Raw genomic sequence first — 27,615 nt, forward strand, 5'->3', positions numbered from 1 at the left:
AAAGAAAAAAAAAGACCATCTTGAAAACATTCATTTTAGCAATTTCCAATAAAAAGATAAACCTGGGAGCACCTGGGCAGCTCAGTCAGTTGAGCATCTGACTCCTGATTTTGGCTCAGGTCATGATCTCACAGTTCACAGAACTGAACTCCACCCTGGGCTCTGTGCTGACAGTGAGGAGCCTGCTTGGGATTCTCTCTCTCTGCCCTTTACCCACTCGCTCGCTCTCCAAATAAATAAACTTTTTTTTTTAAAAAGCACTACACCAAAAAAAAAAAAAGATAAGCCTTATTTTCACGTATTGGTGATTTTTACCGAACTTTTAAAAAGCGTTAGTTTAGGAAACAGGGTCACAATTCCTCTTCACGGTCACTAACACCCGGACCGCTTCACACCCCCAACAGGCATGTCCAAAGCGCAGGAGTCACGAGTTCGCTCCGGCAGCATTTTTCTGCAACGGAGCCAGAATGACGCCCACGTTCCTCTCCTCGCTCTCAGGACTGTACAGATCATGCTTTTCGATATACTCCCGGACAAGGTCTGGCACCAAGTAGCGAATGCTCTGGCCCCTTCTGAGGGCTCGCCGGATCTTTGTGGAGGAGATGTCATTGGTGATCCATTCATTTACCAGGTGAATGTTGTTCCGGTGTTTCCACAGTGTGTCAGACTCATAGATGAATTTCTCAGCATCGTTCCCAGCCCGAGTAATACATACGAGCCCATAGTCTTCTACAATTCGTGTGATATCCTCGCTTTTCCACAGATTGGGAATGCCGAAGGACTCCAATAAATCTGCCCCACACAGCAGCTTTACCTTTGGCACGTCTGGGAAGAAGAAGAAAACACAGCTTCAGGGTCTGCTTTGCCAATAAATCCCTGCGTCAAAATGAACGCATCTATGTGTTTTTCTGGCCAGAGGGTTTATCGTTTCGATCCAAATCAGATTCTCAGAAGAGATCTAGGAAACTGCAAAAGTTGAGAACCACTGAAGGAGAAATAAGCTCAGGGTGCCTCCACCTTCCTCTCCTCCCTCCCATCACAAAAGTAACAAGGGGCCTTTTCCAGGCAGCCAAGCATCCTGAACATGAAATGAAAATACAAAGGGGGCTTGCTCAGCTCTAGAATCTTACCCTGTCTTGATTAAGACTCCAGTCGGTAAGTCTTGATAAAACATACAGACCTTTCGTTTTTGGCTCTAGCAGTTCCTTTTGACTAAAATCTTGTCTTTGCTCAGCCCACTTCCTTTTCCGTCCAGACCTTTCCAGCTTCGGGGAGTCCTGCCGCTGATCACAGCTACTGGCCTCCAGGTTCTCCTGATGGTGTCTATAAAACAATAAGCAATAGAACATTGCTCTTCTCACAACATTCAACAAGAGTACTCTCTCTCTCTGGTGCCGCCTCAGAGCCTCTGGCCCAGTGCTCAGGCTGTGTGGATTCAAGGACATTTAACCAGAGGTACGCCTGAGGCCTAGCGGTCAGCGGGGATGCTGGCCAGTGCCCAGTACTGCCGGGTCAGCGTGGATGCTGGCCAGTGGTGCTTGGGGACTGGCGATCAGGACTAGAAAGCAAGGAGAGCCTGGGAGAACGACAGATGGCAGCTAGTACTAGTCTAAGCTTTATGTGTGTGTCATAATAATAAGAGTTGACATTAGTTATTTATTATGTGCTAAGCATTCCACTAAGTCCTTTGCGTGGATCACTTGGTGAAATCTTCTCAACATCCCATGCCACAAATATTATTATTGTATTATTCCCATAATGGAGGGAAGTAAAAGCTTAGAGCTCTAACTCCAGCTCTTGGCAGACTCCCTGCGGTGTAGGAGGCATTCAGTAACAGCCTAAGTGAGCAAATGCTTTGGCTTTCATAAAGCAAATCTATTGGGGCACCTGGCTGGCTCAGTCAGAAGACTGTGCGACTCGTGATCTTGGGGTTGTAAGTCTGAGCCCCACGTTGGGTGCCCAGATTACTTAAATAAATAAAACTTAAAAAAAAAAAGTAAAGCAACTCTATTATTGCCACCATGATATCAGAATTGCTTATTATCCCCAGTGAGAGAGAACTTGAATTTGCCCAAGGTCACTTAGCTTCTAGGTAGCGAAGCCAGTATTTGAACCCCAGTGGTCTGTTTCCAGAGCCCAGACTCTGACCACTGAAGAGTACTAGGTGGCTTCACCTAGTAGTGGAGAGCCACAATGCCAAGGATAAAGCCCTAGAGAGGACAAGTGCCCGAAGCCTAGGGGGAAGGGACCCCAGGCAGGACTTATGGTGCAGCCTTGTTCTGGATTGGCAGCAAGATGCCCAATGCTTCACCACCGTGCAGTTAGCCCAGTAACATGAGCTGCCCATCGGGGAGCCAAGGGTGTTCTCCGTGCCCCTAACTCCCTTCGCTCTTGCGCAGCTGCATTAATACGTAACGGATAGCAAGGCTGCCGTGGGGTCAGGGAGGGGCCGGGTAAGGTCGGGGATGCAGAAGGCTGGGGTTTGAAGGGAGAATTCCTGGCCAGTGAAGAGGGCAGACTTCTCCCCGACAAGCCTGAAAAGCCACTCCTCTTGATAAGCTGCTGTGCTGGATGCCATCTGCGGGCCTGGGGTCCTACCCTCCCCCAGACACACCTCCCAGAGGTTCTCACGTGAAAGAGATTCTGCCGATGGGATTCACTCGAGAGAGAGCTGGAAGAAAGACGGGAGGCACAGGCCATCTGTCTGGGTTGTGGAGCCTGAGAAGCAATCTCTTACGTGGTGAGCACAGTGGCCAGATTCTGGATTCCACCATCCAGTCACCAACTTAAGAGACTGGGACAGTTTAACACCAGCATTTGTGGGGGCAGGGACAGGACCCGCTTCCTGAATGGCCACTGCAGCTAGAGGAGGTGTGACCTTGAAACAAACCTGACATCCCCCCTCCAGTCCTCTGACACCAATGCACGAGCACCTAAATCCCTTTCTGCTTAAAGCACTCAGGGTGGTCTCTATTTCCTGTCCAAACCCTAAGTGATATGGTCAGAACCAGAAGGCTCGGAACTCTAAGAACAGACATTGGAGGGAAAGGCTTTCCAGAAAGATAATATTAAATAATAATTAATTAGCTGTTGCTCACTCTAGTTTCTGAATCCTTAACCAGAACTGTTTCAAAGGTATGAGCACAGAGATCTGGGACAACCCTCGTACACCGTCACAGAAGCAGCACCCAAAGTCAGGTCTGTCCGTGACCAAGCACCACAGAGGACTCTCTTTCAATTACCTGCCTCTTAAAAAAATTTTTTAATGTTTCTTTATTTTTGAAAGAGACAGAGACAGAGCATGAGTGGAGGAGGGGCAGAGAGTGAGGGAGACACAGGATCTGAAGCAGGCTCCAGGCTCTGAGCAGTCAGCACAGAGCCCAATGTGGGGCTCGAACCCCTGAGCAGTGAGATCATGAAGTTAGACGCTTCACCAACTGAGCCACCCAGGGGCCCCCACCTGCCTCTCTCTTTTATACTTAAGAAGATTAATGACAACAACGTCTTCATGACTTTGCCTTTCTCACTTGGGGCACTGATCGGCCAGGCAGGCTTCTCGGTGTATGTTTTCTCTCCACAGAGATACGCAGGGTAAGGAGCATGCAGACATCTGACAAAGGAGGAAAGACACGAAGGCGAAGGACCCACCATGCTCTGCCACCGCGCTCCACACCCAAGACGTGACCTTATGCGGGGACAGCACCGCCCACACATGCCCTCCCAACCACGGTCACGGGTTGCGAATGCGTCCGTTCAGACACAGGCAGCGCTGACACCTGGCAACATGCCCCCAGCCCATTTGCACGCAGCTCACAAAGCGGACCGCGCCAGGAATACCTCAGCACCTTCACCGTCTCCACCCACTCCTTCTGAAGACTTTCCCAGGTGTCCACTTCCACCCATTCTGAATTCTTGGTGGCGAGTTCTGCCATGATGACTCGGTGGTGGGCGGAAATGAGTCCTTTCTTCTTATATGCATCGCCCACGGGAGAGATGATGCCTTTGGTGACCTTGTATTTTCCTGGGTAAAGAGTCAGGTTTCAAGTGAGTGCCACAAGACAGATTTTGTGCACAGGAAAGATTATCATCACTATGGTTTTAAAACAGAGCCCCACCCCCTCCAGGGTGTTAAAGCGGGATTTAGGTTCATTCATTCATTCATTCATTCACTCACTCACTCATTTATAAATGAGGTGAAACAGGCATAACGTAAAGTTCGCTGTGTTAACCACCTTCAGTGTACAGTTCAGGGGCATTGAGCACATCCACATCTCTGTGCAGCCACGACCATCTGCCTCCAGAACTTTTTCACTTTCTCCAACTGAAACTCTGTCCCAACTCAATGCGAACTCCCTACCCCCCTGCACAATTTAAATTTTGATATTGCCAAATTGCCTTGTAAAAAGCCTTAATCAGTTGGTCCTGTTCACTTAGAGTTTATATGAGAGCCCATTTCTCCCCAACCTCTGATACTTGAAATTGTCAAGTTTAAACATTTTTGTCCATGTGATGGGCAAACTAGACCTCACTTTTAAATCTCGGTTCCCTGATTCTGTGGATTACTGGGGAGTTTGAGCACCCCTCTGTCGATTTATCTATCAGCATATAACATGATCCTTTATGTGATAAAACATATTCTGTAGGAGAGGAAACAGTTTTCCTCAAACCTCCTTGGGTCCCTGGCTAAGTCTGAAAATTAAACTGACAAAGACAGAAAAACAGGAAAAAACCAGAAATTTATTTAATAGAAGGCTTATGTGACATGGTACCTTCACAAAGAAACGAAAGACCTCAAGAAAAGTTAAACCTGAGTATTTTTATGCCAGGTTTGGTGAAGAGTGGACAGTTGTAGGGAAAGGTGACAGGGCAAAGAATCTGAGGTGCGTTTAGAAAACTCAGGGAAATTTAGCAAGGCCTGTTAGTTGGTTTAGATTCTTCTAGGCATTCACTTGCCTTTAGCAATAAGGATGCTCGTTTCCTCCCAGGAGAGGGAGGGCACCTCCCACACAAAGGTTTGTTTGTTTGCTTGGCAGGGTTTTTTTAAAGTTTATTTATTTATTTTGAGAAGAGTGTGTGAATGAGCACAAGTGAGGAAGGGGCAGAGAGAGGATCCCAAGAGAGAGGATCCCAAGAAGGCTCCACACTGTCAGCACAGAGCCTGACGTAGGGCTCGATCCCACAACCCTGAGATCATGACCTGAGTGGAAACCGAGTTGGATACTTAACTGACTGAGCCACCCAGGTGCCCTCACATGAAGATTTTTTGAGCTGCTTCTGAGAAGGGTGGGGAGGAGGTCAGAGTGACCTTCCCAATTCTGCCATGTTTTCAAACTCCTTCAAGCTTAAAATATCTAACATGCCAAGGTGCCATATTCTGGGGTAGTGCCCTGAACCCTATTAGTGCTTTTGGCTACTATTCCCACCTGTTCCATTCATGTAGTCCTTGGCCAGCTCAAATAGTCGGAGATGCATGTTGGTGATAGGGTTAAAGGAGCCACAAGCAAGAAGAACCACTTCTGTCTTCTCGGAGTTCTCCATGCTAAGAATTTGAAGTTGTTGATCTAAACAGAATACTCGGACACCCTTCTAAATTATCTGCAAAGGAAAAGAAAATAAGTTCCGTTATAGGTCTTTAGTGGCCTTCCATGTTCCCCTTCCAAGTGAATGGATGAAAATATTTGGCTTCAGGGAAGGGAAGGGAAAAAAAATAGTTACAGAGAAGGAGGGAGGCAAACCATAAGAGACGCTTAAATACAGAGAGCAAATTGAGGGTGGATGTGGGGGTGGGAGGGAGGGGAAAGTGAGTGATGGGCATTGAGGAAGGCACCTGTTGGGATGAGCACTGGGTGTTGTACAGAAGCGATGAACCACGGGAATCTACCCCAAAAATCAAGAGCACACTGTATACACTGTATGTTAACCAATTTGACAATAAATTAAATTTTAAAATAAATAAAAAGAACTGATGTCTACCCTAAAATATATACACATTTGGCTTCGATGACNCAGATCTGTATGATGAAAACATATGTATATGTTTTCTATAGAAAACTTATGAAGGAAATTGAAGAAGACACAAAGAAATGGAAAAACATTCCATGCTCATGGATAGGAAGAATAAATATAGTTAAGATGTCATTACTACCCAAAGCAATCTACATATTCAATGCAATTCCAATCAAAATTGCACCAGCATACTTCTCAAANGTTAAAAAAAATTTTAATTAAAAAATAAAATAAAATAAAATTATGAATGTGCTTCTCCATTGTTTCCTAGCAGCCCACACTGCTGTTGAAAGTCTAATGCCATTCTGATTCTTTTCCTTTTTTATGCACCTTTTCTCTTTATGGAAGACTTTTAGGATGTTTTCTTTATCCCCAATGCTCTGAAATGCCATCATGTTGTATCTTAGTGGGGGTCTTTCTCATTCATTGTGCTTGGGAGTCTGTTGAAGAGGTTCAGAATGTGCCAATTTGGCACGTGGATTATTTTGAGCAGAAGGCATTTGAGAACGCTGTGGGCTCAAGAGAAACTTTTGCCCCTCCCTTAGGTGCACGGAAGAATCTAAATTGGGGTTTTTTTCTCAGAATTAGGGTTATTAGCAGAGATAAATTTTATCTGAGGGGTGGCAGGACAAACATCTAATTACCAAATGTCTCCCCTCATGGCCCCACAGAGTGCCTTACTCTCTTCTGAAGTCCCGGACCCCCTCCCCTTCTGAGTTCAGAATGACATACAGACCTCACGTTGCCTGACCACAGAATTCCCATGTCTGTGCGGGTCCCCCATATGTACACCTCTTAAAGTTGGTTTTCTCCTCTTGATCCTTCTCATCTCAATTTGATTCTTAGTCCAGCGAGAAAGACCTCTGAGAACACAGGAATCGTTGCTCCCCAACACAATGAATCTTCAGATCTCTCAAACTCAAATCACTCAGTTTGGGGTTTTTTGATAAACATTGCTTTTTTTTTTAATTTTTAAAAAATGTTTTATTTATTTCTGAGAGAGAGAGAGAGAGAGAGAGAGACAGCATGATGAACAGGGGAGGGTCAGAGAGAGAGGGAGTCACAGAATCTGAAACAGGCTCTAGCTAGGCTCTGAGCTAGCTGTCAGCACAGAGCCCGAAGCGGGCTCGAACCCACGAACCGCTGAGATCGTGACCTGAGCCGAAGTTGGATGCTTAACCAACTGAGCCACCCAGGCGCCCCTGATAAACTTTGCTTAATAACCATCAAAAACCAGTTTTGTTATTGTAAAACTTTTAAAAAATATTAGTTTAAAGTTTATTCACATATTTTGAGAGAGTGCATGCACACGGATGGGGGAGGGGCAGAGAGCAAGGGAGTGAAAGAGAACCCCAAGCAGGCTCTGCGCTGTCAGCACGGAGCCCCATGTGGAACTCCAACTCACGAACTGTGAGCTCATGACCTGAGCCAAAACCAAGGGCCGATACTTAACTGACTGAGCTCCCTAGGCATCTCTCAAAAATATTCTTATATATCCAAATCATGTTTAAAAATAATCATTCTGAGAGCTTATAAATATAATTCCAATGATGCCAAATTGCTCTAGCATTTGGGGAACTTTGGGGGAATTACCTGTATAGGCTGGAATATTTTTATAATTAATGTAGAAATATAATAAAGGACAAGAAACACACAACCAGATGATACTTTTTTAAAAATTTTTTTACATTTATTTATTTTTGAGAGACAGAGCAGAAGTAGGAGGGGTAGAGAGAGGGAGACACAGAAACCAAAGCAGGCTCCAGGTTCTGAGCTATCAGCACAGAGCCCGATGCAGGGCTCGAACTCACACCGTAAGTTTATGACCTGAACTGAAGTTGGACGCTTAACCGACTGATTCCCCCCAGGCGCCCCTGGATGATCCTTTTCAATGGATAAAATGTGTTCACACACGTCATCATTCAAGCCTTACTATCAAAAATAAATTTGGCCAAAGTCATTTAGCTTGTTCCAAAAACTAAGCTATTGTTAGATATTTAGTCTTTCTAGTTAATCTTCTACCATTGGACGTTTAGGTTTTTCTAATTTTTCAGTACTACAGACATATTAGATATAAATAGTGGGTTGAGAATGAACTGGAAATTCAGACTAACATACACCTTGCTGTGCGCTTCTAGGACTTCCCAAAGCTCAAACGGCCTGTGCCAAGACCACTGGTTTGGAGCCCAACAATGTCCAAACCCAACTGTTTGGGTGACCAAGTCACTTTTGCTCAGACTCTATGCTCACATTGGACAAAGCCGGTGAGTGGCAGACTCAGGGCCAGCATCTAAGTTTCCTGATTCCTAGGCTCTCTCATTAAAAAAAAAAAAAAAATAGGAGAGGGGGCCTCTGGGCGGCTCAGTCAGTTAAGCATCTGACTCGATTTCTGCTCAGGTCATGATCTCATGGTTTGAGATTAAGCCCTGAGTTGGGCTCTGTGCTGATAGCAGGGAGCCTGCTTGGGATTCTCTCTCTCCTTCTCTCCCTCTCTCTTCCAAAATAAATAAATACACTTTAAAAAAAGAAAAAAAAGAGAGATCAAGCCAGAGCTGTGTAGATCAGAAATGAGCCCTCCAGGCTGAAGAGAGTACTGTGCGTGTTAACCCTTTAGGCGATGGGAACCTTTGAAGGTTTCTTAGCAACAGAGTGACAACAGGGCTCTATAAAAACAATGTTTTAGAAAAATAATAAGACATGAGTCCTTAAAACCTTAATTGGTTTATCAGCTTAACCAAATCACATAATTACAAGTCTTAAGTTTCCATATCTGTAAAACGGGGATCATGACAACCAATTTCAGTTACTGTGAGGATTAATTCTGAGGATAATAGATGGCAAAGGGCTTAGCAGATTCCCTAGCACAGCGTTAAAATAAGTGGCAGCTGTTATTTGTGAGGGAAGTGGCAACACTGATGATGGAGGCGCTGTGGGATTAACTGGAAGGGGAAAACAAGACAGGAAGGCCAGCTACCAAGTCATGAGTCCCTCGATTTAAGTCGTCAGTGGGAGTGGAAATAAAACATTTATTCAATAAACATTTGAGGCTTTCTACCAACAAAACACAGCGGTAAGTTCACAGGGACACGGCTGATTGTTGATAAGAAATAAAGGAGAGCAGGGTCGGTAATGCTCCACACAGCATTTTTAAAAATGAGCTAATTCGGGGCGCCTGGGTGGCTCGGTCGACTGAGCGTCCAACTTCGGCTCAGGTCATGATCTCACGGTCTGTGCATTCGAGCCCCGTGTCGGGCTCTGTGCTGACAGCTTGGAGCCTGAAGCCTGCTTCTGATTCTGTGTCTCCCTCACCTCTGCCCCTTCCCTGCTCATTCTCTCTCTCTCTCAAACATAAATAAACGTTAAAAAAAAATTTCTTTCCTAAAAAATGAGTTAATTCAGAAGAATGATTTAAATGTCCTACCTTTCAATCAACAGCCCAAGGATGATACCAGGGTTCACTTGAGGCTTGCTCCCACCACACCCACCCCTTCCCCCCAATTCCCACACAAAGTGCCTGTGGTGTGTTGGGGTGACAGTGAATACAACATCCCCGGCGGTACCCTGGGCCCACAGGGAAACCAGGGATTCCTGCCAGCTTCTGAGCAGGATCAATGCGAGCTCGTCAGTTCCAGCCCCTCCCACCTCACTGGAGATTGAGCTGTGGGCAGGAAGCACAATGAAGCTGTGAGTAGGAGGTCCTGGGTCCCCAAGGAGCTGCCTGCTGTTCAGGAACAGATAGAACAAAGAGCTCAGAGCTCCTCCCCAACCTTGGGGATGCACTCAGGTTTCCAGGTCCTCCCCAGGGGAACGGTTGGGGAAGGGGCTGGGGGAAGCTGATCTCTTAGCTAAAGGAAGCTTTCTCCCTGGTCACTCTCATAACCACTCTCAAATATCCAGCTCAGTTCTATTAATTCACCATGAACACAGCCAACTTGAGCTCACACTAGACTCTAGACCTTCACAACCACGGAAGAATTAAGTTACAGTGAGCTTCCATCGTGGCTCAGGGTGTTTAAAAGAGCAAGGATCCATCCCTCTCCAAGGAAAAATACTTCCTGTGGATCACTGCAGGGCACCAGAATACGTGGGGAGGAAAAGGGGACAAGCTGATGACAAACGGGCGCGGTAGTTTGGAAGCTCTAACAGGCCTGTTCTGGATCCGTCCCCCCCACCCCCCGCCTTGCTCCAGGTGCTTCAGGACCAGCACCCCCATGATTCACTTCTGCCTGGCCCACATGGCCTATCACCTGCACCGCTGGCTGCCACGACCACACCGGCTCAGGCTGTAAGTGTCCCTCCCCAGCTTGCTGTAACCAAAAACTCATGTCTCCCTGAGACAGTCTTGACATTTAACTAAAATTTACTTTCAATTTTTAAATCACTGCCTTTTTTTTGTAATTGAAGTATAGCTGATATATAATACTTTCTTAAATTTAAGCTTGCTTATTTGAGACAGACAGAGATAGTGTGGGCAGGGAGGAGCAGACAGAGAGAGAGAGGGAGAGAGAATCCCGAGCAGGCTCTGTGCTGCCAGGACAGAGCCCTCCATGGGGCTTGAACCACGAAACCATGAGACCATGACCTGAGCCAAAACCAAGAGTTGGATACTTAATCAACTGAGGTACCCAGGCACCCCATGACTTTCTTAAGTTTGAAAAATACTGAGTTATAAACATTAATGAAACATTTCATAAACATTAAGTCAGTTTTTTAAACATTAACATTAAAAACCAGCTGTCTTGTCACATTTCAGAATGCTTAATATAATTAAGCCCATGTTAGCTGACTGTTAAAATAATGTGTTGACTTGACAACTGAACGGAATGTATACCCCTAAAAAAATGCTATTCCTTTCAAGTTTTTAGAAATTTTTTTTTAATGTTTTATTTATTCCTGAGAGAGTGAGAGAGAGACAGCATGAACAGGGAAGGGTCAGAGAGAGAGGAAGACACAGAATCCGAAACAGACTCCAGGCTCTGAGCTGTCAGCACAGAGCCCAATGCGGGACTCAAACCTACAAACCGTGAGATCATGACCTGAGCCAAAGTCAGACGCTCAACCGACTGAGCCACCCAGGTGCCCCTGATGCTATTCCTTTCAAAAAGGTCCCATCAAGCCTCTAACTATATTCTAGTTGTAACAATGTGCCATTGCTTTAAACAGTCTGGGAATATATTTTGAAAACTTTTTTTTTTTAGTATTTTCAACGGGGATAAATCTTTGTCTTTGGGTAAATTTATTTTCTACACATACCCTAAGGTCCCTCAGTGCTAAACCTGATTAATAATCAAGGTAAATAAAAGATAGAGCTTATGATGAAGAAAGAGAACTATTAGTTACTGAGGAAGATCTTATATGCATGGAGCTTATATTATTATTATCAGATTAAGAACTTTTAATAGGTATGGATCTTATATTATCTTACATTATCTTATATGTAAGGACATGTAATTTCAAAAGAATTTCGCAAATGAGCAGAAACAGCAGGCTTCATCTGCTTGTGCAAGTTGTGGCGGGTCGGCTCACTCGGTTTGTCGGTTACACTCCATGTGAACCAGGTGGCTGGAGGCAGCGCCGCACAGCACAGGGGCAGGGTTAGGACTCTCAGGCCTGGCTCCAAGTTCTAGCTCTGTCACTACTAGGTGTTTGTCCTTGGACAAGACACTTAAGTGTCTCAGGGTCTGTTTCCTCATTTATAAAATGGGGAACCACAGTCCCTACCGCACTGGATTTTGTGCACATTAAGTGAGAAAGTGAATAAAAATGTTTGGCACGTTTGTCTACTCACGATGAAGGTTAACTTTTACTGTTACCTGTGTCGTACGGCCTGAACTTACAAGTCACAGTAAAGCAACCAAGGTTCTAAAGGTCCCTTGGGGACCAGTATCGACAGCGCCTGCTATGTAGTAGGAGTTCAAGAAATGGCAGCTCTAATTCTCAGTGAAGTATTATTAGACATGATTGCGTTCAAATGGAATGGATCTCAAGTTATGTTTAAAACTTTATCTCTGTGGTTTAACGTGACATTGTCAAGAAACAGAACCTGAATCTGGTTTCTTGAAGCCATTTTATCACTAAAGAAGTAACGTAAAACGTGACTCGCTGTGTCCCGTGCAGCCAAGTGACAGTGTTCTTGTTCGGGACCACCGCTCTAGGCCTCCAGCTGTACGTTCTGCTGAGGTAAGTGCTTCTGCCAGCCAGTCCCCGCACAGGGCAGTGGGGCCCGCGGGCCTGACCCCTGGCGACGGCTGGGGGGTGCCCTGCCATTCCGTGACAGGGCTAATGGCAGCCGGGCCCACGAGCTTGCCCCTGTTATCGATGGTAGTCGCCTGCTTCACCTCTTTGAAAAAGTCAAAAATCTCAACACGAACAGGACAGCTGGGATTTGGGCAGACTGAGTTTAACACTTACTTCTTTTAGCACAAGAAGCTGTTAGATGGGCGACAACGACGGCACCAGTGTTTTCACTGATGGATTCCCAAGGGACCGGCCTCAACAGCCTAGTATTAGCTGCCAGCTGCCAGGCTGCGGGTGACATAGGTGTACGTGACCAGATTATAACTTGATACCTTATTTCATATTCTATGCTGGACATTAGTCTCGCAGAAAAGGTCAGTTAGCTAATAACTCTGTCACGGGACATATGAAAACAAAGGCAGCCTGATGCATTCAAAATAAAAAAACGGCAGCTCTAAGCGTGTGGTAAGTCGAAAATAATCCGAAAACTAAGAATCCACGAAAGGGGCAAAACAGAAGTGGGAACTGGGACACTCACTTTGGAATTGGCCTAATTCAAACTTGCCAACCTCTGTCCTAGGAGTTTGTGTGCAGTTAGGCCAATCTCCTTCCTTCAGGAGGCTGGGATTTCCACCAACCATCTTCTTGACATTTGCCACCGAAATATCAAGTTAACACGAATTAGAAAGAGGGTAAACAGTACTTGTCCAGCGATCAGAACTATTAACAAGTCTCAATGTTACTAGGGGGCTGTTCCATAGCATTAATTGGCAGTTAAGAAAAATAAGTTGCCTCGAGCCAAATGAACCCAAGGCCAGAATCAGGATTAGAATTCAAGGGTTAGTGCCTTCTGGTATTGTGCTTCTAGGGCGACAATAATTGATAAATTAATGTATGACCCAGTGTATTGATTTTAGGCCCAGATCTGCCCGATACTGCAGGCAACCTCTCCTTACCAACCTGGTTGGTAACATCATCTTTACTTTCTTCACAATTGGTAAGTGTGCATTTATCAAGCACTTATTAAGTGCCTACTATTTGTCAGACACTGCCAAACCAAAAAGGGGGAAGATGGGACTTCTTCAGCTCGCAGGGTGAAACTTATGCAAATATTTTGTGTTGGTGTTATTAAAAATTCTTTAGCTATAAAAAATACCAGATTCAGGGGCGCCTGGGTGGCTTAGTCGGTTAAGCGTCCGACTTTCGCTTAGGTCATGATCTCGCGGTTCATGGGTTCGGGCCCCGCGTCGGGCTCTGTGCTGACTGCCAGCTGGGAGCCTGGAGCCTGTTTCAGTCTGTGACTCCCTCTCTCTCTGACCCTCCCCTGCTCACGCTGCCTCTCTCTCTCTCTCCTAGAAATAAATAAAACATTAAAAAAAAAATACCAGATTCATTTACCCACTTAATAAATATTTACTGAACTGGAGACAATACTGCATGGAAGAGCAGGCACCTCAACAACTTGAAATAAAAAGTAACAGAGAAGTGTTGGACTCTGAAACGTGAAGTTTTAGGAATGTCTTAATTAATACATTTTGATTCTAAGCCTATATGTGTGCTTAGAAGAGTGGTGTGTAATTTAAATAAAAACTATGTCTAAATTTCTTTTTAAGATTTTTATTAACTCATCTCTAGATCCAACGTGGGGCTCAAACAACCCCAAGATCGAGAGTCACATGCTCCACTGACTGAGCCAGCCAGGCATTGTCCCTAAATTTTAATGAAAAAGTCGTTATTGAAGGCCTTGGGCACGGCCCTAGAATCTCCCACTATATCTCAGCTCCGTAAGCGGTGACGCATGTAACGGAGGCAAGCACTGGCTTTGGAGACAGAGGGAAGCCAGCTGACACATTCACGATGAGTGACTTAACCTCTCTGAGCTCTCCCTACCTCATTTACAACATGGAGATTAAATACCTGCTTCCGTTTTGCTAAGGTTTAAATGAGATAACTGGAATCATTAAAAAAAACAGTCGTCGTTCCTATCACCAACAATGCCATTAGTAAGAACACAACCTGTATATTAAAGGAAAACCTTAGCGGGGCGCCCAGGTGGCTTAGTCGGCTAAGCGTCCGACTTTCGCCCAGGTCATGATCTTGCGGTTCGTGGGTTCGAGCCCCGCGTCGGGCTCTGTGCTGACTGCCAGCTCAGAGCCTGGAGNCCTGGCTGGGTTTTCAGCACTTGTGTACCACAGTAGGGAAGTATGGAAACATACACTGTTAGGGTTTGTGTTCAAGAATGGCATTTCTGCGGGGCACCTGGGTGGCTCGGTCAGTTTAGCGTCCAACTCCTGATTTCCACTCAGGTTATGACTCTTGGTTTGGGAGTTTGAGCCCCACATAGGGCTCTGCACTGAGAGTGTGGAGCCTGCTGGAAGAGTCTCCCTCTCTCTCTGCCCCTCTCTGGCTCACAACCTCTCTGTCTCTCTCAAAATAAATAAACTTACCAAGAAAAAAAAAAAGAACATATTTCTGAGATAATCAAACCCAGTAAATCGATGCTGCTCTGGCTGTCCTTTTAGGCTTTGCTGTGCTGCTTACGTGGATGGAGCCCGTCCCACAGGCACTGGAGAGGATGTTTGCTGTGTTTGGTGTGGGATCCTTCGGTGAAGGAGTCTGTACGGTGGTGTTAACAGTTTTGGCAACTGACTGTGTATGTGTTTAAATACTGAATCTCTAAAGGCTCATCTTACTCTGAAAGCTTGGCTGTACGTAATACACAATTAGTCTTCAATATTTATTTCCTACTCACAGTAAAAACAGAGATAGGTAGAGACGGAATTCCTAATTAGATACACTGCAGTTAAGATATTTCACCAGGGAAAGTTTTAAAAACTCCAGGAGAGGGGCTCCTGGGTGGCTCAGTCAGTTAGGCGTCCAACTTTGGCTCAGGGTTTGTGAGTTTGAGCCCCGCGTCAGATTCTGCGCTGACAGCTCAGAGCCTGGAGCCTGCTTCAGATTTTGTCTCCCTCTCTCTCTGCCCCTCCCCTGCTAATGTTCTGTTTCGCTCTCAAAAATAAACATTTAAAAAATGACAAAATAAATAAAAATTCCAGGAGAGATTTTTCTTTTTCTGGGTAAATTCTACTTTATTAGACTAAAAAGAAAAAAACAAAGTTGAGCTACCGCTGCAGAGTGGAGCTACTGGACTGCATTTTGCAAAGTGTGCGGCAAGCCTTCCGTCTCTTGCTAAGCTGGGGCCACTGTTTTGGTTTTTTTTATTTTATTTTTGAATGTCTTATTTATTTCTAGGAGAGAGAGACAGACAGCGTGAGCAGGGGAGGGTCAGAGAGAGAGGGAGTCACAGACTCTGAAACAGGCTCCAGGCTCTGAGCTGGCAGTCAGCACAGAGCCCGACGCGGGGCTCGAACCCACAAACCGCAAGATCATGACCTAAGCGAAAGTCGGACGCTTAACCGACTAAGCCACCCAGGCGCCCCTGGGGCCACTGTTTAAATCCTTTCGGCCAGAACACCGTAAACAGGGGTTCCAACGAAAAGACAAGGATCCCTCACGATGCTTTTCTCCTCCCAAATACAGGAAAAAACGACCCCTGAACTTTACTACTTGTCCGTGTTGCTGTCGGTGGGCAGCGTGGTTTCCACAGGTGAGCAAAAATTCCCCAGCAGCCTGTGCTTGTCAGGGGCTTAGTGGTCCTTCGAGGACAGGGCTGTCCCCTTGTAAGAGAAGCCCCAGCTCCTCTTAAAGCAAACGCTCCAAGAAGCAGAGGAAGTAGAAAAGCAAAGAGAGAGCACAGAGGGTTAGAATAGGAGATGAAAAGCCATCCTCTTCATGTGATGTCCATTTAATTAGATCCCCTTCTTCATCCTGCAGTGCTTTTCTCGGGCCTGGGGCTGACGTGGCTGGGCAGTGGGACCCGCGCACGACCGGACGCTAAAGCAATGGTCTGATGTTGGCGTCTGAGCCCTGCTGGTCGCCCGTCCCCTACAGAGGGGGTCAGCAGGCCAGCCTGTCCCAGCAGCCTCGGCACCTGACCACTGCCAGCGAGCAGGTCGGCTCCTACCCTGCTACCCCGGAGTCCAGTGGCCCGCGGACATCAGAGCTAAGACAAAGGGAAGCGCGTCAGAACCAGTCATCTGAAAGAAAGTTGTCTTCAAGTGTTAATGAGCACGAACAATGCATCAAAAGGAACAGTTCAACCCAAATCACCAGACTGACATCATGACCAAATTCACCCCAAATAAGGATGTTCTTTTAGGGGCGCCTGGGTGGCTCATTTGGTTAAGCGTCCAACTTCGGCTCAGGTCATGATCTCACGGTTTGTGGGTTCAAGCCCCATGTCGGCCTCTGTGATGACAGCCAGGTCAAAGCCTGAAGGCTGCTTCCGATTCTGTGTCTCCTTCTCCCTGTGGCCCTCCCCTGCTCATGCTGCCTCTCTCTCTCTCAAAAATAAATTAAAAAAACATTTAAAAAATTTTTTAAAAAGGATGTTCTTTTAAATACTTTCAAGATTATTACTCTCTCAGAATTTCCTTTTTTATTTCATGAAAATATTATCATCAGGTGGAGGTTGCTATAGAAACAAGCACTGAAAAGGAAGAAGGAAAATGTAAACCTCAGTAATGAACAAAGGTTTGGTTTCGGGCACCTGGGTGGCTCAGTCAGTTACGCATCTGACTTCAGCTCAGGTCATGGTCTCACGATTCGTGAGGTGGAGACCTACATTGGGTGGACATGAGCCCTGCTTCGGGAGAGCCTGCTCCTCTCCCTCTAGCTCTCTCTCTCTGCCCCTCGCTCACCTGCATGCGCACGCGCTCTCTCTCTCTCTCTAAAAAAAAAAAAAAAAAACCCACAAAGATTTAGTTTCAAAAGAACACAGTGATTCAGACTGTGTGTTTGAACAATCTATTGTTCTTTAACAATGTAGTGGGAAATTTTAAAGTAAAACTAACCACAATCTCCACCACACGAGTCACAACAATCTTTTACATCAGGACAGTCGATTGTTGTCTAGAGAAAATAGCCAATTGACCTACATGATGTTTTTTGTCTTCTTGCTTCTTCTGTGTGTATTCACAGATCCTGAGGTTTTTCAGTAGGAGCTAGTGAATCACAGATGCTCTCAACCTCTTCCTCTATTTCTTGAGGAAAAGAACTATCTGTTGGCAGGAGGATCAAATTCAATATAAACATCTCCCAGCACATGTAGGACAGACACAGGCCTTCACAAGTGGGAATGGCTGTTTCTACCTGCTTCTCTATTCAGGTGGCCCCTGCTGGAGGGGAAGTTACCTACCAAACACACCATCCATCCAACATGCTGACTTTTCTGAGCACTTTCCAAATTTCAAACCTAGTGTTGAAACTTAGGAATTAGAAACTCGATTGGGAGTGCCCGGCTGGCTTAGTTGGTAGAGCATGCGACTCTCAATGTCCAAGTTGTGAGTTCGAGCCCCCATGTTAAAGGGAGAGATTACTTTAAAAAAACAAAGCAAATCTCTAAATTCTCAGCCACCTGGCTGATTTAGTCTGTAGAGCATGCGCCTCTGGATCTTGGGGGTGTGAGTTCAAGCCCGACACTGGGTATAGAGCTTACTTTAAAAAGTAAATAAATAAAATTAAAAAATATATATATATATATACACACCAGAAACAACAAACCAAATATTTATGTTAAACAGCTGGAATTTGCATATATTAACAATGAAACCCTCTGAAATAATTCAACTACGATTAACAGAAACTATTTAAAAGTAACAGGGGGCATCTAGGTGGCTCAGTTGGTTAAGTGGCCGACTTCGGCTCAGGGCATGATCTCACGGTTTGTGGGTTTGAGCCCCGCATTGGGGTCTGTGCTGACAGCTAGCTCAGAGCCTGGAGCCTGTTTCAGATTCTGTACCTCTCTCTGTGACCCTACCCTGCTCATGCTGTCTCTCTCTCTCAGAAATAAATAAAACTTAAAAAAAAAAAAAAGGAAACAACACATATAAAGAATGAAATTTTAGTAGGGAACNACCCTGCTCATGCTGTCTCTCTCTCTCAGAAATAAATAAAACTTAAAAAAAAAAAAAAGGTAACACAACCTAGGGGTGCCTGGGTGGCTCAGTTGGTTAAGCATCTGACTTTGGCTCAGGTCATGATCTCATGGTTCATGAGTTCAAGCCCCACATGAGTTCAAGCTCTGTGCTGACAGCTCAGAACCTAGAGCCTGCTTCCAATTCTCTGTCTCCCTCTTTCTCTGCCCCTCCCCCAGGCACTCTCCCCCTGCTCAAAAATTAAAAAAAGAATTTATGCTCTTAACTATGTCACAAGATTGACCATGGTACAAGCTATCTACTGGTAGGCATTTAAAAGAGGTCCACATGTTCAGAGAGCCCTTGGCTCATGTACTGCTTGTTAGCACTCGAGTTTCATCTGCCCCAGCACTTTTCCTACCTAGTTGGAGCAACCCATCCTCTCCGGGCTCCCATCCCAAGTCCAAGTTAAAATGTCCTAAACTCTGCAGCTGCCAAGTAGTATTTACCTGGTTTCTCAATTAGGACTCCCAGCTCTGAGGTCATTTCCTCCCGTGCTCTCTCCGGTGACCACCCACCTCATGTGTTATCCTTCTTTTTACAATTTCTTCTCTTTCTTCCCCACCCCCCCTCCAAAACCCGGATTCTATATTTGTTTGACAACTGGAACCCAAACCAATTTCTCTTACTTATGCTCTAGGAACATTTTTTCATTATCCATTAACTCTAAACAAGAGCTCAGAGAACGGCATCGGCATAGAAGCGCTAAATCAAATGAGGTCACTGGGAAAGAGGAGCAGGTAAACACAACGCAGGATCAGGTGAGGCCCTTCCTCCACAGCTGTGCGCCAGCACACACTAAAACCCACACAAATGCCTGAACGGAACATCCTGGTATCCTCATCAAAATCAGGGGAAGTACACAATGAGCAAATGTTTATTTCGCAAGTTCTTCAAACTGGGAACCAACCAATATTTTTCAGTTTCCTTTTGTTTGGCACTGACCCTATTTGCTTCCAGGGGCTCCACACCACTCAAAACGTTGACACTTCTTCATGCGTCCGATAACAAAAATCGGAGATAATTACATTAAAGTAACAGTCACTTACTTTCACAAAGGAAATTCTGTGAACCTCAAGTGTTTTTGCAAGGTAGGTTAATGGAACCATTCCAATTGTGCCAACAGTCTTCAGTTGGGCTAGAACAGTGATTTCACATCCAGCTTCTAACTCTGAAAAAGTTTATGGTAATAAGAAATTCTACAATTAGAAATGGCAGAAGTGATTCATTCTGGTCGACTTCTATGGTAACCTTAGTTGGAAGTCTGTTTGGGGTGGCAGGAATGGCTTTAAAGACCACCTCTGGCGGGGGGGGCGGGGCCTGAAAGGCTCAGATGGTTAAGCCACCACCTCCTGATTTTGGTGGAGGTCATGATCTCACAGTTTTGTTCCCGAGGTCGAGGCCTAAAGCAGGCTCTGCGCAGACAGCATAAAGCCTGCTTGAGATTCTCATACGCACTCTCTCTCTCTCAAAAAAAGTAAACTAAAAAAAATAACGTTTTACAGGCAACACCTCTGTAACAATTTTGCCGTCAACCCTGCTGTGGTCTTGGAGACCATGGACTCGAGAACAAGGGCTGAGAACACCAGAAAATGGTTTCCACCCAGTTTTCTCTGTAACTTTCAACCGCTGCCCAACAGCGAGTAGTGTCCGCAAGGAGTGTGAGTGTCAAACCGCTTCCGGACGGTGGGTCTCGCCTTTACACGTGGAAAAATGGATTTCGGAGGAAAGAGAAGTGCTCCAGAATGGAAAACTTTCTCCTCCGCCCTCCACCCACCTCCACCAAACCCAAGAAGCCTCTAGAAAGGGACTTTTTTTTTTTAACCTGTTCAGAGGGGACCAGAGGAAAATTTACCGAGCCTCTTGGTTCCACGGAAAGATGGAAAGAATGAAGGGGCAAAACTTCTTGCCTCAGGCAAGAAATATGACCTTGCCTGGAGGACCGTTACATCTGCCCCTCAAAGATCCCGCCATCTTGGGCTCCCCTCTGCGTACGACAGAAAGAGTCCTTCCTGGGCTGACTCCCCTAAAGACTGAGTTCTGAAGGGGTCCAGCCAGGGGACTTACCACTCAGGGTCGCCGGCCCGAGTCCTCCCGGAGACGACCCGCAGCCCGGACGCCAGAAAGGGAAACACCAGAGGCCGCATCCTCATTGGCTCCCGGAGGCCGGAAGTGCATGCGTCTGGCGGAAGTGCTCCTCCTGCGAGCGTCCGCCCGGCCCGGACCCTCAGGTAGGCGGGGCCCCTGGCTCCCAACTTTGGGACCAACGCGGTGGCGGAGGCGCAGAGGGGACCCGGAGCGCCCGAGGAGGCTGTTCTGGGTCTGCTCTGGGGAGGGGGCGCCGGAAGAGTTTCGGGGGCGGGGGTTCCCGGCCACCTCTGCTGGCAGGTGGGGCCTAGTCGAGCCCGGCAGCCGCAGGACCCAAGTGCGGGAGCTTCGAGTTCCCCCGTGCGGACGGGATTTGAGGCTGCGGCCCGAGCTGCTCCCTGACGCGTCCGGATGGTTGAGGTCCAGACGCTGCTCACGTCCAGCCGGGAAAACGTGTGCTCTCCGCCCTTCTCCCTGATGCTGGGTTTGACAGCTTCCCTCCAGGCGTGCGGGGGTGCAGGGCTTTCCCCCAGTCATGCCCGCGACCTCTCTAGGGAGCCTCAGGCTGCCCGAGGCGCAATAGAGGGAGAAAACGGGCTCCCTCCCTCCCTTACCCCGCTGTCCTCCACCCCCCGCCGTGGTGTCTTCCTGAAACGGAAAGGGTGTGTTTCGAACCCAGGTTGCTCAGGTGGAAGTTATCTGGACTGCTTTAGGCCAAGTTTATATAAAGTGAATGAAACTACTTGTTGATGGTTTCCTATTCCTCAGCCAACTCCACCTCCCAGTGGGTTGAACTTTGAGCTTCTTGTAGCTCTGATGAACAGTTTGGCTTTCGTCAAGTTTATGACGCTTGGAACTTCAACAGTTGGAGGTTCATGCACTTTGGGACCGGGCAACACTGTGCGGAGTTCAAAGTGCTAAGAGGCCAGGTGAGCGTGAAAGGAGCATCTTCCGCTCGAGATTTACAGTTTTTGAGGAGGCTTTCGGCAGCTCTGTGAAAGGTGCACCGCCTTTATTGACTACTAGGTGGTGCCAGCGAGTTAATCTTTCTAGGATAAATTTCGAATAACGAGCAGAGCCAGGATGCGGCTTTTTTTTTCATTATTGCAAAAACGAATTCTAATTTTTAATCTTTAGTTTGATTGCTTTTAGTACGGTGCTGACCCCAGCTGTGCCGAAAGGGCTCTGGCGACCTTCATAGCAGCACACACCTGCGGGTCTTCTTCTGTTTTGGAGGCTCCAGGGCAGCCAATATTGCTTCGTCAAATACATTCTTTAGGCCTTTCTGTGTGAGTGCAGAACGCTCCACGTACTTGACCGCCTTCAGGTCACGGGCCAGCTTTTCAGCAGTCTCTGGAGTGATAGGCTTCTGTTTGTTCTTGGCAAGTTTCTCAATCGTAGAGGGGTCATCTCGGAGATCAATTTGGGTCCCAACAAGCAAGAAAGGAGTCTTTGGACAGTGGTGAGTTATCTCAGGAACCCACTTCTCCTTCACATTTTCAAATGAGGATGGAGAGACCACTGAAAAACAGACTAGAAATACATCTGTTTGTGGATAACTCAGTGGTCGTAATCTGTCATAATCCTCTTGCCCTGCAGTATCAAAAAGTCCAAGAGTATATGGCTCTCCACCAATCATAACTGTGACTGCATAGTTGTCAAAAACAGTCGGTACATACTCCGATGGAAATTTGTTTGTTGTGTAGGATATCAGGAGACATGTTTTACCAACGGCACCATCGCCCACAACAACACACTTAATTGTCTGCATTGCTGAAACAGTTTTGTATCCACTTTAAATATTTCAAGTTCAATGACCGCAGCTTCTCCGCCGGGGCGTTGGCCCAGCTTTTATTTTTTTAATTAAAAAAATTTTTTAACTTTTATTTATTTTTGAGAAACAGAGACAGAGCATAAATGGAGAAGGTGCAGAGAGAGAGGGAGACACAGAATCCCAGGCAGGCTCCGGGCTCCGAGCTGTCAGTACAGAGCCCGAAGCAGGGCTTGAACCCACGAACTGTGAGATCAAGACTTGAGCCGAAATCGGATGCATAACTGACTGAGTCACCCAGGCGCCCCCAGGATAAGGCTTTTAAAGTGTCCCCTTCTTCCCTGAAGTTTATTTAAAATAGTTTTACCCCTTCAAAATATCTGGTACCTTTATGCACTTTATCCAGTTATCGAATATCTATTCTCTACTAAATGCTGAGGATGCTAAAAGAGGAATGAAACTCATTTTCTCCTCTCTGAGAGTTTAGTCTGGAGAGGAAGACAGACCAATAATGTGCTATAATGAAAGCACATATAATTTAAGGCAGGATAAGTACTAAGTAGAGAATAAGATGTGAAATGCAATGGAAGAAGCAATCATTATTCATTTACCAATTATTTATCCAGTACTTTATGTCTGCCCAACATTATGGTAGCTGCTAATGTATAAAGAAGTGCCTGTGTGGTTCAGGTGGTTGAGCTCAGGTCATGACCTCACTTTTTGTGACTTCAAGCCCCTTGTGGGAATTTGAGCTCCCTGTGCAGAGCCTGCTTTGAATTCATTCTCTCTCTCTCTCCCTCCCCCCCTTCCTCGCTCATTCATTCTCTCACTCTCTCAAAGATAAATAAATATTTAAAAAGAAAATCCCTAGTCACAAATAATTTAGTGATTGAGAGGAAACCAAGAAAGACATTATGGAGAAGCTGAAACTTGAAACTTGAACTAGAGCTTGATTACCTGGGCTTCATAGTTACCAAAAAAAAAAAAAAAAAAAAAAAAAACACTTAGGAGANAAAAGAATGAAAGTGCATGGCATGTTTCGAAACAGCAAGTAGTACTCACTTCGGCAGCACATATACTAAAATTGAAACAGCAAGTAGTTCAATAGTTCAGCATGGTTAGACTGTAGGAAATTGAGCCTGAAAAGACACTGTCAGTTTTAGGTTTGGCTCAACTTTCACTGGAAAACTCAACAGATATAAAAATTTTTAAATTTTTTTAACTTTTTTTGTTGTTTTGAGAGAACGAGCTTGCAAGCAGGAGAGAGGGGCAGAGGGAGAGAATCTCAAGCAGGCTCCAGGATCAGTGTGGAGCCTAACTCAGGGATCCATCCCACAACCCTGAGATCATGACCTGAGCCAAAATCAAGAGTCACATGCTCAACCAACTGGGCCACCCAGGTGCCCCGAAAATAAAGTTTGTTTATTTGTTTATTTATTTTTATTTATTTATTTTAATGTCTATTTTTGAGAGAGAGAGAGACAGAGCACAAGGAAAGTAGGGGCAGAGAGAGAGGGAGACACAATCCAAAGTAGGCTCCAGGCTCCAAGCTGTCCTCACAGAGCCTGATATGGGACTCGAACCCATGAGCTGTGAGATCATGACCTGAGCCAAAGTCCAATGCTCAACTGACTGAGCCACCAGATGTCCTATTAATTTCTTTGTTTGTTTATATTTAAAATGTTTATTTTTGAGAGCCAGAGAGAGAGTGCTAGTGCACGCATGTAAGCAGGGGAGAGGCCAAGAGAAACGGAGAGAGAAAATCCCAAGCAGGCTCTATGCTGTCAGCATAGATTACAGTGTGGAGCTCAATCCCACCAACCATGAGATCATGATCTGAGCAGAAACTAAGTCAGACACTTAGCCAGCTGAGCCTAAAATAAAATTTAAATTATATTTCCCAAGAGAAATTATACATGAAGCATGGCTATAATAATTACACTTTTGATTAACCTATTATACATGACGTATAGCTATAATAAGTTCCACTTCTGGCTATATTGTAGCTCATTTATATGTATGTATCATTAATCATTGTAGATGATTTAAACTGATTTTAAAAGGGATAGCAGTAAGAATAGATTTTCACTGATTACATTCCATTTTTCTTTAATTTCTTTAAAAAAACTTTTTTTAATGTTTGTTTATTTCTGAGAAGCAGAGAGAGACAGAGCACAAGCAAGGGAGGGGCAGAGAGAGACACAGAATCGGAAGCAGGCTCCAGGCTCTGAGCTGTCAGCGCAGAGCCCGACACAGGGCTCAAACCCATGGACTGTGACATCGTGACCTGAGCTGAAGTCGGACGCTCAACCGACTCAGCCACCCAGGCGCCCTGGTTACATTCCATTTTGAAATATGATATAAGGAATTCTCTTCATTGACGTTCATATACCAGATCATCTGGTGGTGATTATGTGTAGGAAATTTTTAAATGCTTTAATAAGTTACCCTAGGATTTAGGTTTTGATGAATCGTTATACCTAATATTAAGCAAAACATGTTTCCTGAAAGAAATGTAAGTTTAGTTTTTATAAATGGAAAAACTTAAACACTATGTTGTTGTTGTGGTTTTTAAGTTTATTTATTTACCGTGAGTGAGAGAGAGTTCGGGGGACAGACATAGAAGGAGAGAGAAAGAATCTCTCAGGCTCCACACTGCCAGCACAGGGCTCAACCCAGGGCTCAAACCCACGAACTGTGAGATCATGACCTAAGCCAAAACCAAGAGTCGGACCCTTAACCAACTGAGCCACCCAGGCACCCCTTAAACACTATAAATATTGAGATAAATGCATCCAATACCAACACACCAAAATCAGCAGCTCTTATCTACACTAGCAATAATCAGGATTGGGATTCTTTCTCTCTCTCTCTTTTTCTCAAAAAAAAAAAAAAAAGCTGAATGTAAAAAAGAAAAATTTATATAAGTCTTAGAATACAAAACAGTATCTTTTTTTAAATCTTAAGATGGTTAGGGCCTGCCTTCATGGGACATAAAACTAAGAAGTCAGAAGAAGACAGATTTGGCCATTAAAAATAATTTATCTTTGGGCGCTTGGATGTAGCTTGTTAAGTGTCCGACTTTGGCTCAGGTCATGATCTCACAGTTCGTGAGTTCAAGCCCCTCATCAGGCTCTCTGCTATCAGCACAGAGCCCGCTTCGGGTCTTCTGTCTCCCTCTCTCTCTGCCCCTCTCCTGCGCGCACACATGTGTACATGCACACCCTCTCTCTCAAAAATAAACAATAATAATTTTATCATGACCAAAAAAACACCAATAAGTAAAATTTAAAGTCAAGAGACAAGAGATAATATTTGCAACATAACTGCAAAGGCTTCATACTCCTATAAATCAGTAAGAGAAAAATAATCCAGGGGCGCCTGGGTGGCTTAGTCGGTTAAGCGTCCGACTTTCGCTTAGGTCATGATCTCACGGTTCGTGGGTTCAAGCCCCGCGTCGGGCTCTGTGCTGACTGCCAGCTCGGAGCCTGGAGCCTATTTCAGAGTCTGTATCTCCCTCTCTCTCTGACCCTCCCCTGCTCACGCTGTCTCTCTCTCTCTCTCTCTCTCTCTCCTAGAAATAAATAAAAATATTTAAAAAAAAGAGAGAGAGAAAAATAATCCAGGGGCACATTTCCAAAGGAAAAATTCATATCAAAAATTGTTAGTGCCCACAAGCCTTTAGGTAAATGCACAAAAAACCAACGAGATAATACAAGGAGTGTTCTGAGTCCTGGAAAATACTTATTAAGAATGAAAAAGAATGTTACAGTGAATCTTTTTGTAATGCAAAAAGATCTGATATATTTCTTTTTTTCTTAATGTTTTTATTTATTTATTTTGAGAGAGAGAAAAAGAGAGTATATGCGAGCAGGAGAGAGGCAGAGAAAGAGAGAGAGAATCCCAACTGGGCTCTGCACTGCGGAGTCCCATGCAGAGTTCAGCCCCACTAATGGTGAGATCGTGACCTGAGTAAGGGTTGGCTGCTTAACACAGTGAGCCACCGTGTCCCAGCCCCCATCTATTTCTTTCCTTTTTTTTAAGTTTATTTATTTATCTTGAGAGAGAGAGAGAGCAGGGGAGGACCACAGAGAGAATTCCAAGCAGGCACTGTATGCATTGTCAGCACAGAGTCCACTGTGGGGCTTGAACTCACAAACTGTGAGATCATGACTTGAGCTGAAATCAAGAGGCGGGCACTTAACCGACTGAGCCACCCAGGCGCCCCCCGATCTATTTCTTTATAAAATTGTGTGTTCAGGGGCGCCTGGGTGGCTCAGTTGGTTGAACATCTGGCTTCGGCTCAGGTCATGATCTCATGGTTCATGAGTTTGAGCCCCGCATCGGGCTCACTGCTGTCACTGCAGAGCCTGCTTTGGATCCTCTGTCCTCCTCTCTCTTGGCCTCTTCCTACTCGTGCGTGTGCTCTCTTTCTCTCAAAAATAAATAAACATTTTTAAAAGATTGTGTTTTTAACTATCAAATTTGTTTAAAGTAAGGTGGACCAATAGTGAAGATGTTTAATTTGTCAAGGCAGTTAAGAAGACTGCTGGGCATTTTTGTGGGGTGTTACTAGTATATGAGTTTAAACTTTTAGACCTAAAATGAAATTCTCTTTGCACAACTGTCTTTCCCACACCTGTAGCTCAGGATGAACATAGCCCGTTGTAAATTGTACTGGTATGTGGAATCATTTCAAATAACCAAATATATACTGTATGTGGGCTTATCGTTCTTCCTAGAGATCAAAATGGCTTCCAGAGGAAAGACAGAGACAAGCAAATTAAAGCAGAATTTAGAAGAACAGTTGGATAGACTCATGCAGCAATTACAAGATCTAGAGGAGTGCAGGTAAGAGTGTAACAGTGCTACTTGCAGTCCAGTGGCTTTTTTTCTGCAGCTAGATTACAAGCTCTGGGCGCAGGCCCATTGTGATTTCGGTTTTCCCCGTGGTGTTCTTCACAGTGCTCTGTCTCTTGGAGAAATAAACTCAGTGCAAGCTTTGGAGTCATAAAGGTAACCCCCTTAAGTTTCCATTTCCTTGAGTGTGAAGTGAAAATAATAACACCTACCTTCTCTTCAGTATTTAAAACAGCCCTGCTTGGTCTAAAGCTGAGAAGATACTACTTGAACTTCCCGTGTATTTTCAACTTTAACTGTTCAAAGGACCAAAAGTTCATTGCCTTTTTTAACTACTTTGAAAGGTTGTTGTAAATATTTCAAATCAAGAGGCCAAAACAATATTTGGCTCAGAGTTGGTGCTCAATAAATGGTAGCTGTCGTTAAATTTGCAGTGAATGTTTAATAAATGGCTTGTTCAAGTAGTGAATAAAAATAGCTTCTTATGCAGATGATAGGTGGTACATTGCTGTTGTATTTCAAGGTGCACAGAATTTTACCTACCATCAGTGATGATCATAAAAGAAATGGCTGTATTGTCAAGTACCTATTGTTTGTCCAGCACTTTCTGCATTTCAT

The 27,615-nt window shown here is 45.1% G+C and overlaps 2 protein-coding genes and 1 pseudogene across 5 annotated transcripts in view; 1 reads left to right on the plus strand and 2 right to left on the minus strand.

Annotated features, from left to right (window-relative positions):
* On the minus strand, nucleotides 1-20,417 carry NMNAT1 (nicotinamide nucleotide adenylyltransferase 1). Of its 3 annotated transcripts, none has more exons than XM_077763836.1 (6): nucleotides 20,346-20,396; nucleotides 19,328-19,449; nucleotides 5,424-5,595; nucleotides 3,838-4,021; nucleotides 1,181-1,323; nucleotides 1-825 (listed from the first exon to the last, which is right to left on the minus strand). In XM_077763836.1, exons 3-6 carry the CDS (start codon nucleotides 5,536-5,538, stop codon nucleotides 425-427), a joined length of 843 nt encoding a protein of 280 aa, XP_077619962.1. In that variant the 5' UTR covers nucleotides 5,539-5,595; nucleotides 19,328-19,449; nucleotides 20,346-20,396; the 3' UTR covers nucleotides 1-424. The 3 variants fall into 3 exon arrangements, with proteins under 3 accessions (XP_077619962.1, XP_077619963.1, XP_077619964.1); XM_077763837.1 differs by lacking the exon at nucleotides 20,346-20,396 and adding an exon at nucleotides 20,134-20,222; XM_077763838.1 differs by lacking the exon at nucleotides 19,328-19,449 and having other exon boundaries at nucleotides 20,346-20,417.
* The window catches only part of LZIC (leucine zipper and CTNNBIP1 domain containing), a 12,513-nt gene continuing 5,302 nt past the window's right edge, over nucleotides 20,405-27,615 (plus strand). Inside the window, exons 1-2 of one of the 2 annotated variants that reach the window (XM_077763841.1) lie at nucleotides 20,405-20,509; nucleotides 26,880-26,988. In XM_077763841.1, coding sequence (XP_077619967.1) covers nucleotides 20,455-20,509; nucleotides 26,880-26,988 — 164 coding nt within the window. In that variant the 5' untranslated portion in view covers nucleotides 20,405-20,454. The remainder of the gene's footprint in view (nucleotides 20,510-26,879; nucleotides 26,989-27,615) is intronic. The other variant, XM_077763839.1, reaches the window with a different exon arrangement.
* LOC144231331 (cell division control protein 42 homolog pseudogene) lies at nucleotides 21,530-22,205 on the minus strand (annotated as a pseudogene).

The sequence above is a fragment of the Crocuta crocuta genome, unplaced genomic scaffold (genome assembly GCF_008692635.1).
Source record: "Crocuta crocuta isolate KB4526 unplaced genomic scaffold, BGI_CrCroc_1.0 scaffold13, whole genome shotgun sequence".
Taxonomy (NCBI): Eukaryota; Metazoa; Chordata; class Mammalia; order Carnivora; family Hyaenidae; genus Crocuta; species Crocuta crocuta.

What these genes read in the sequence shown, in the direction of transcription:
- NMNAT1 (XM_077763838.1), bottom strand. Translation starts at nt 5,538, where the DNA reads ATGGAGAACTCCGAGAAGACAGAAGTGGTTCTTCTTGCTTGTGGCTCC. An exon ending in GAGACGGTGAAGGTGCTGAG is followed by an intron (nt 1,324 to 3,837) that starts GTATTCCTGGCG and finishes ATTGTTTTATAG; the next exon opens with ACACCATCAGGAGAACCTGG. An exon ending in GCTAGAGCCAAAAACGAAAG is followed by an intron (nt 826 to 1,180) that starts GTCTGTATGTTT and finishes TCTTCTTCCCAG; the next exon opens with ACGTGCCAAAGGTAAAGCTG.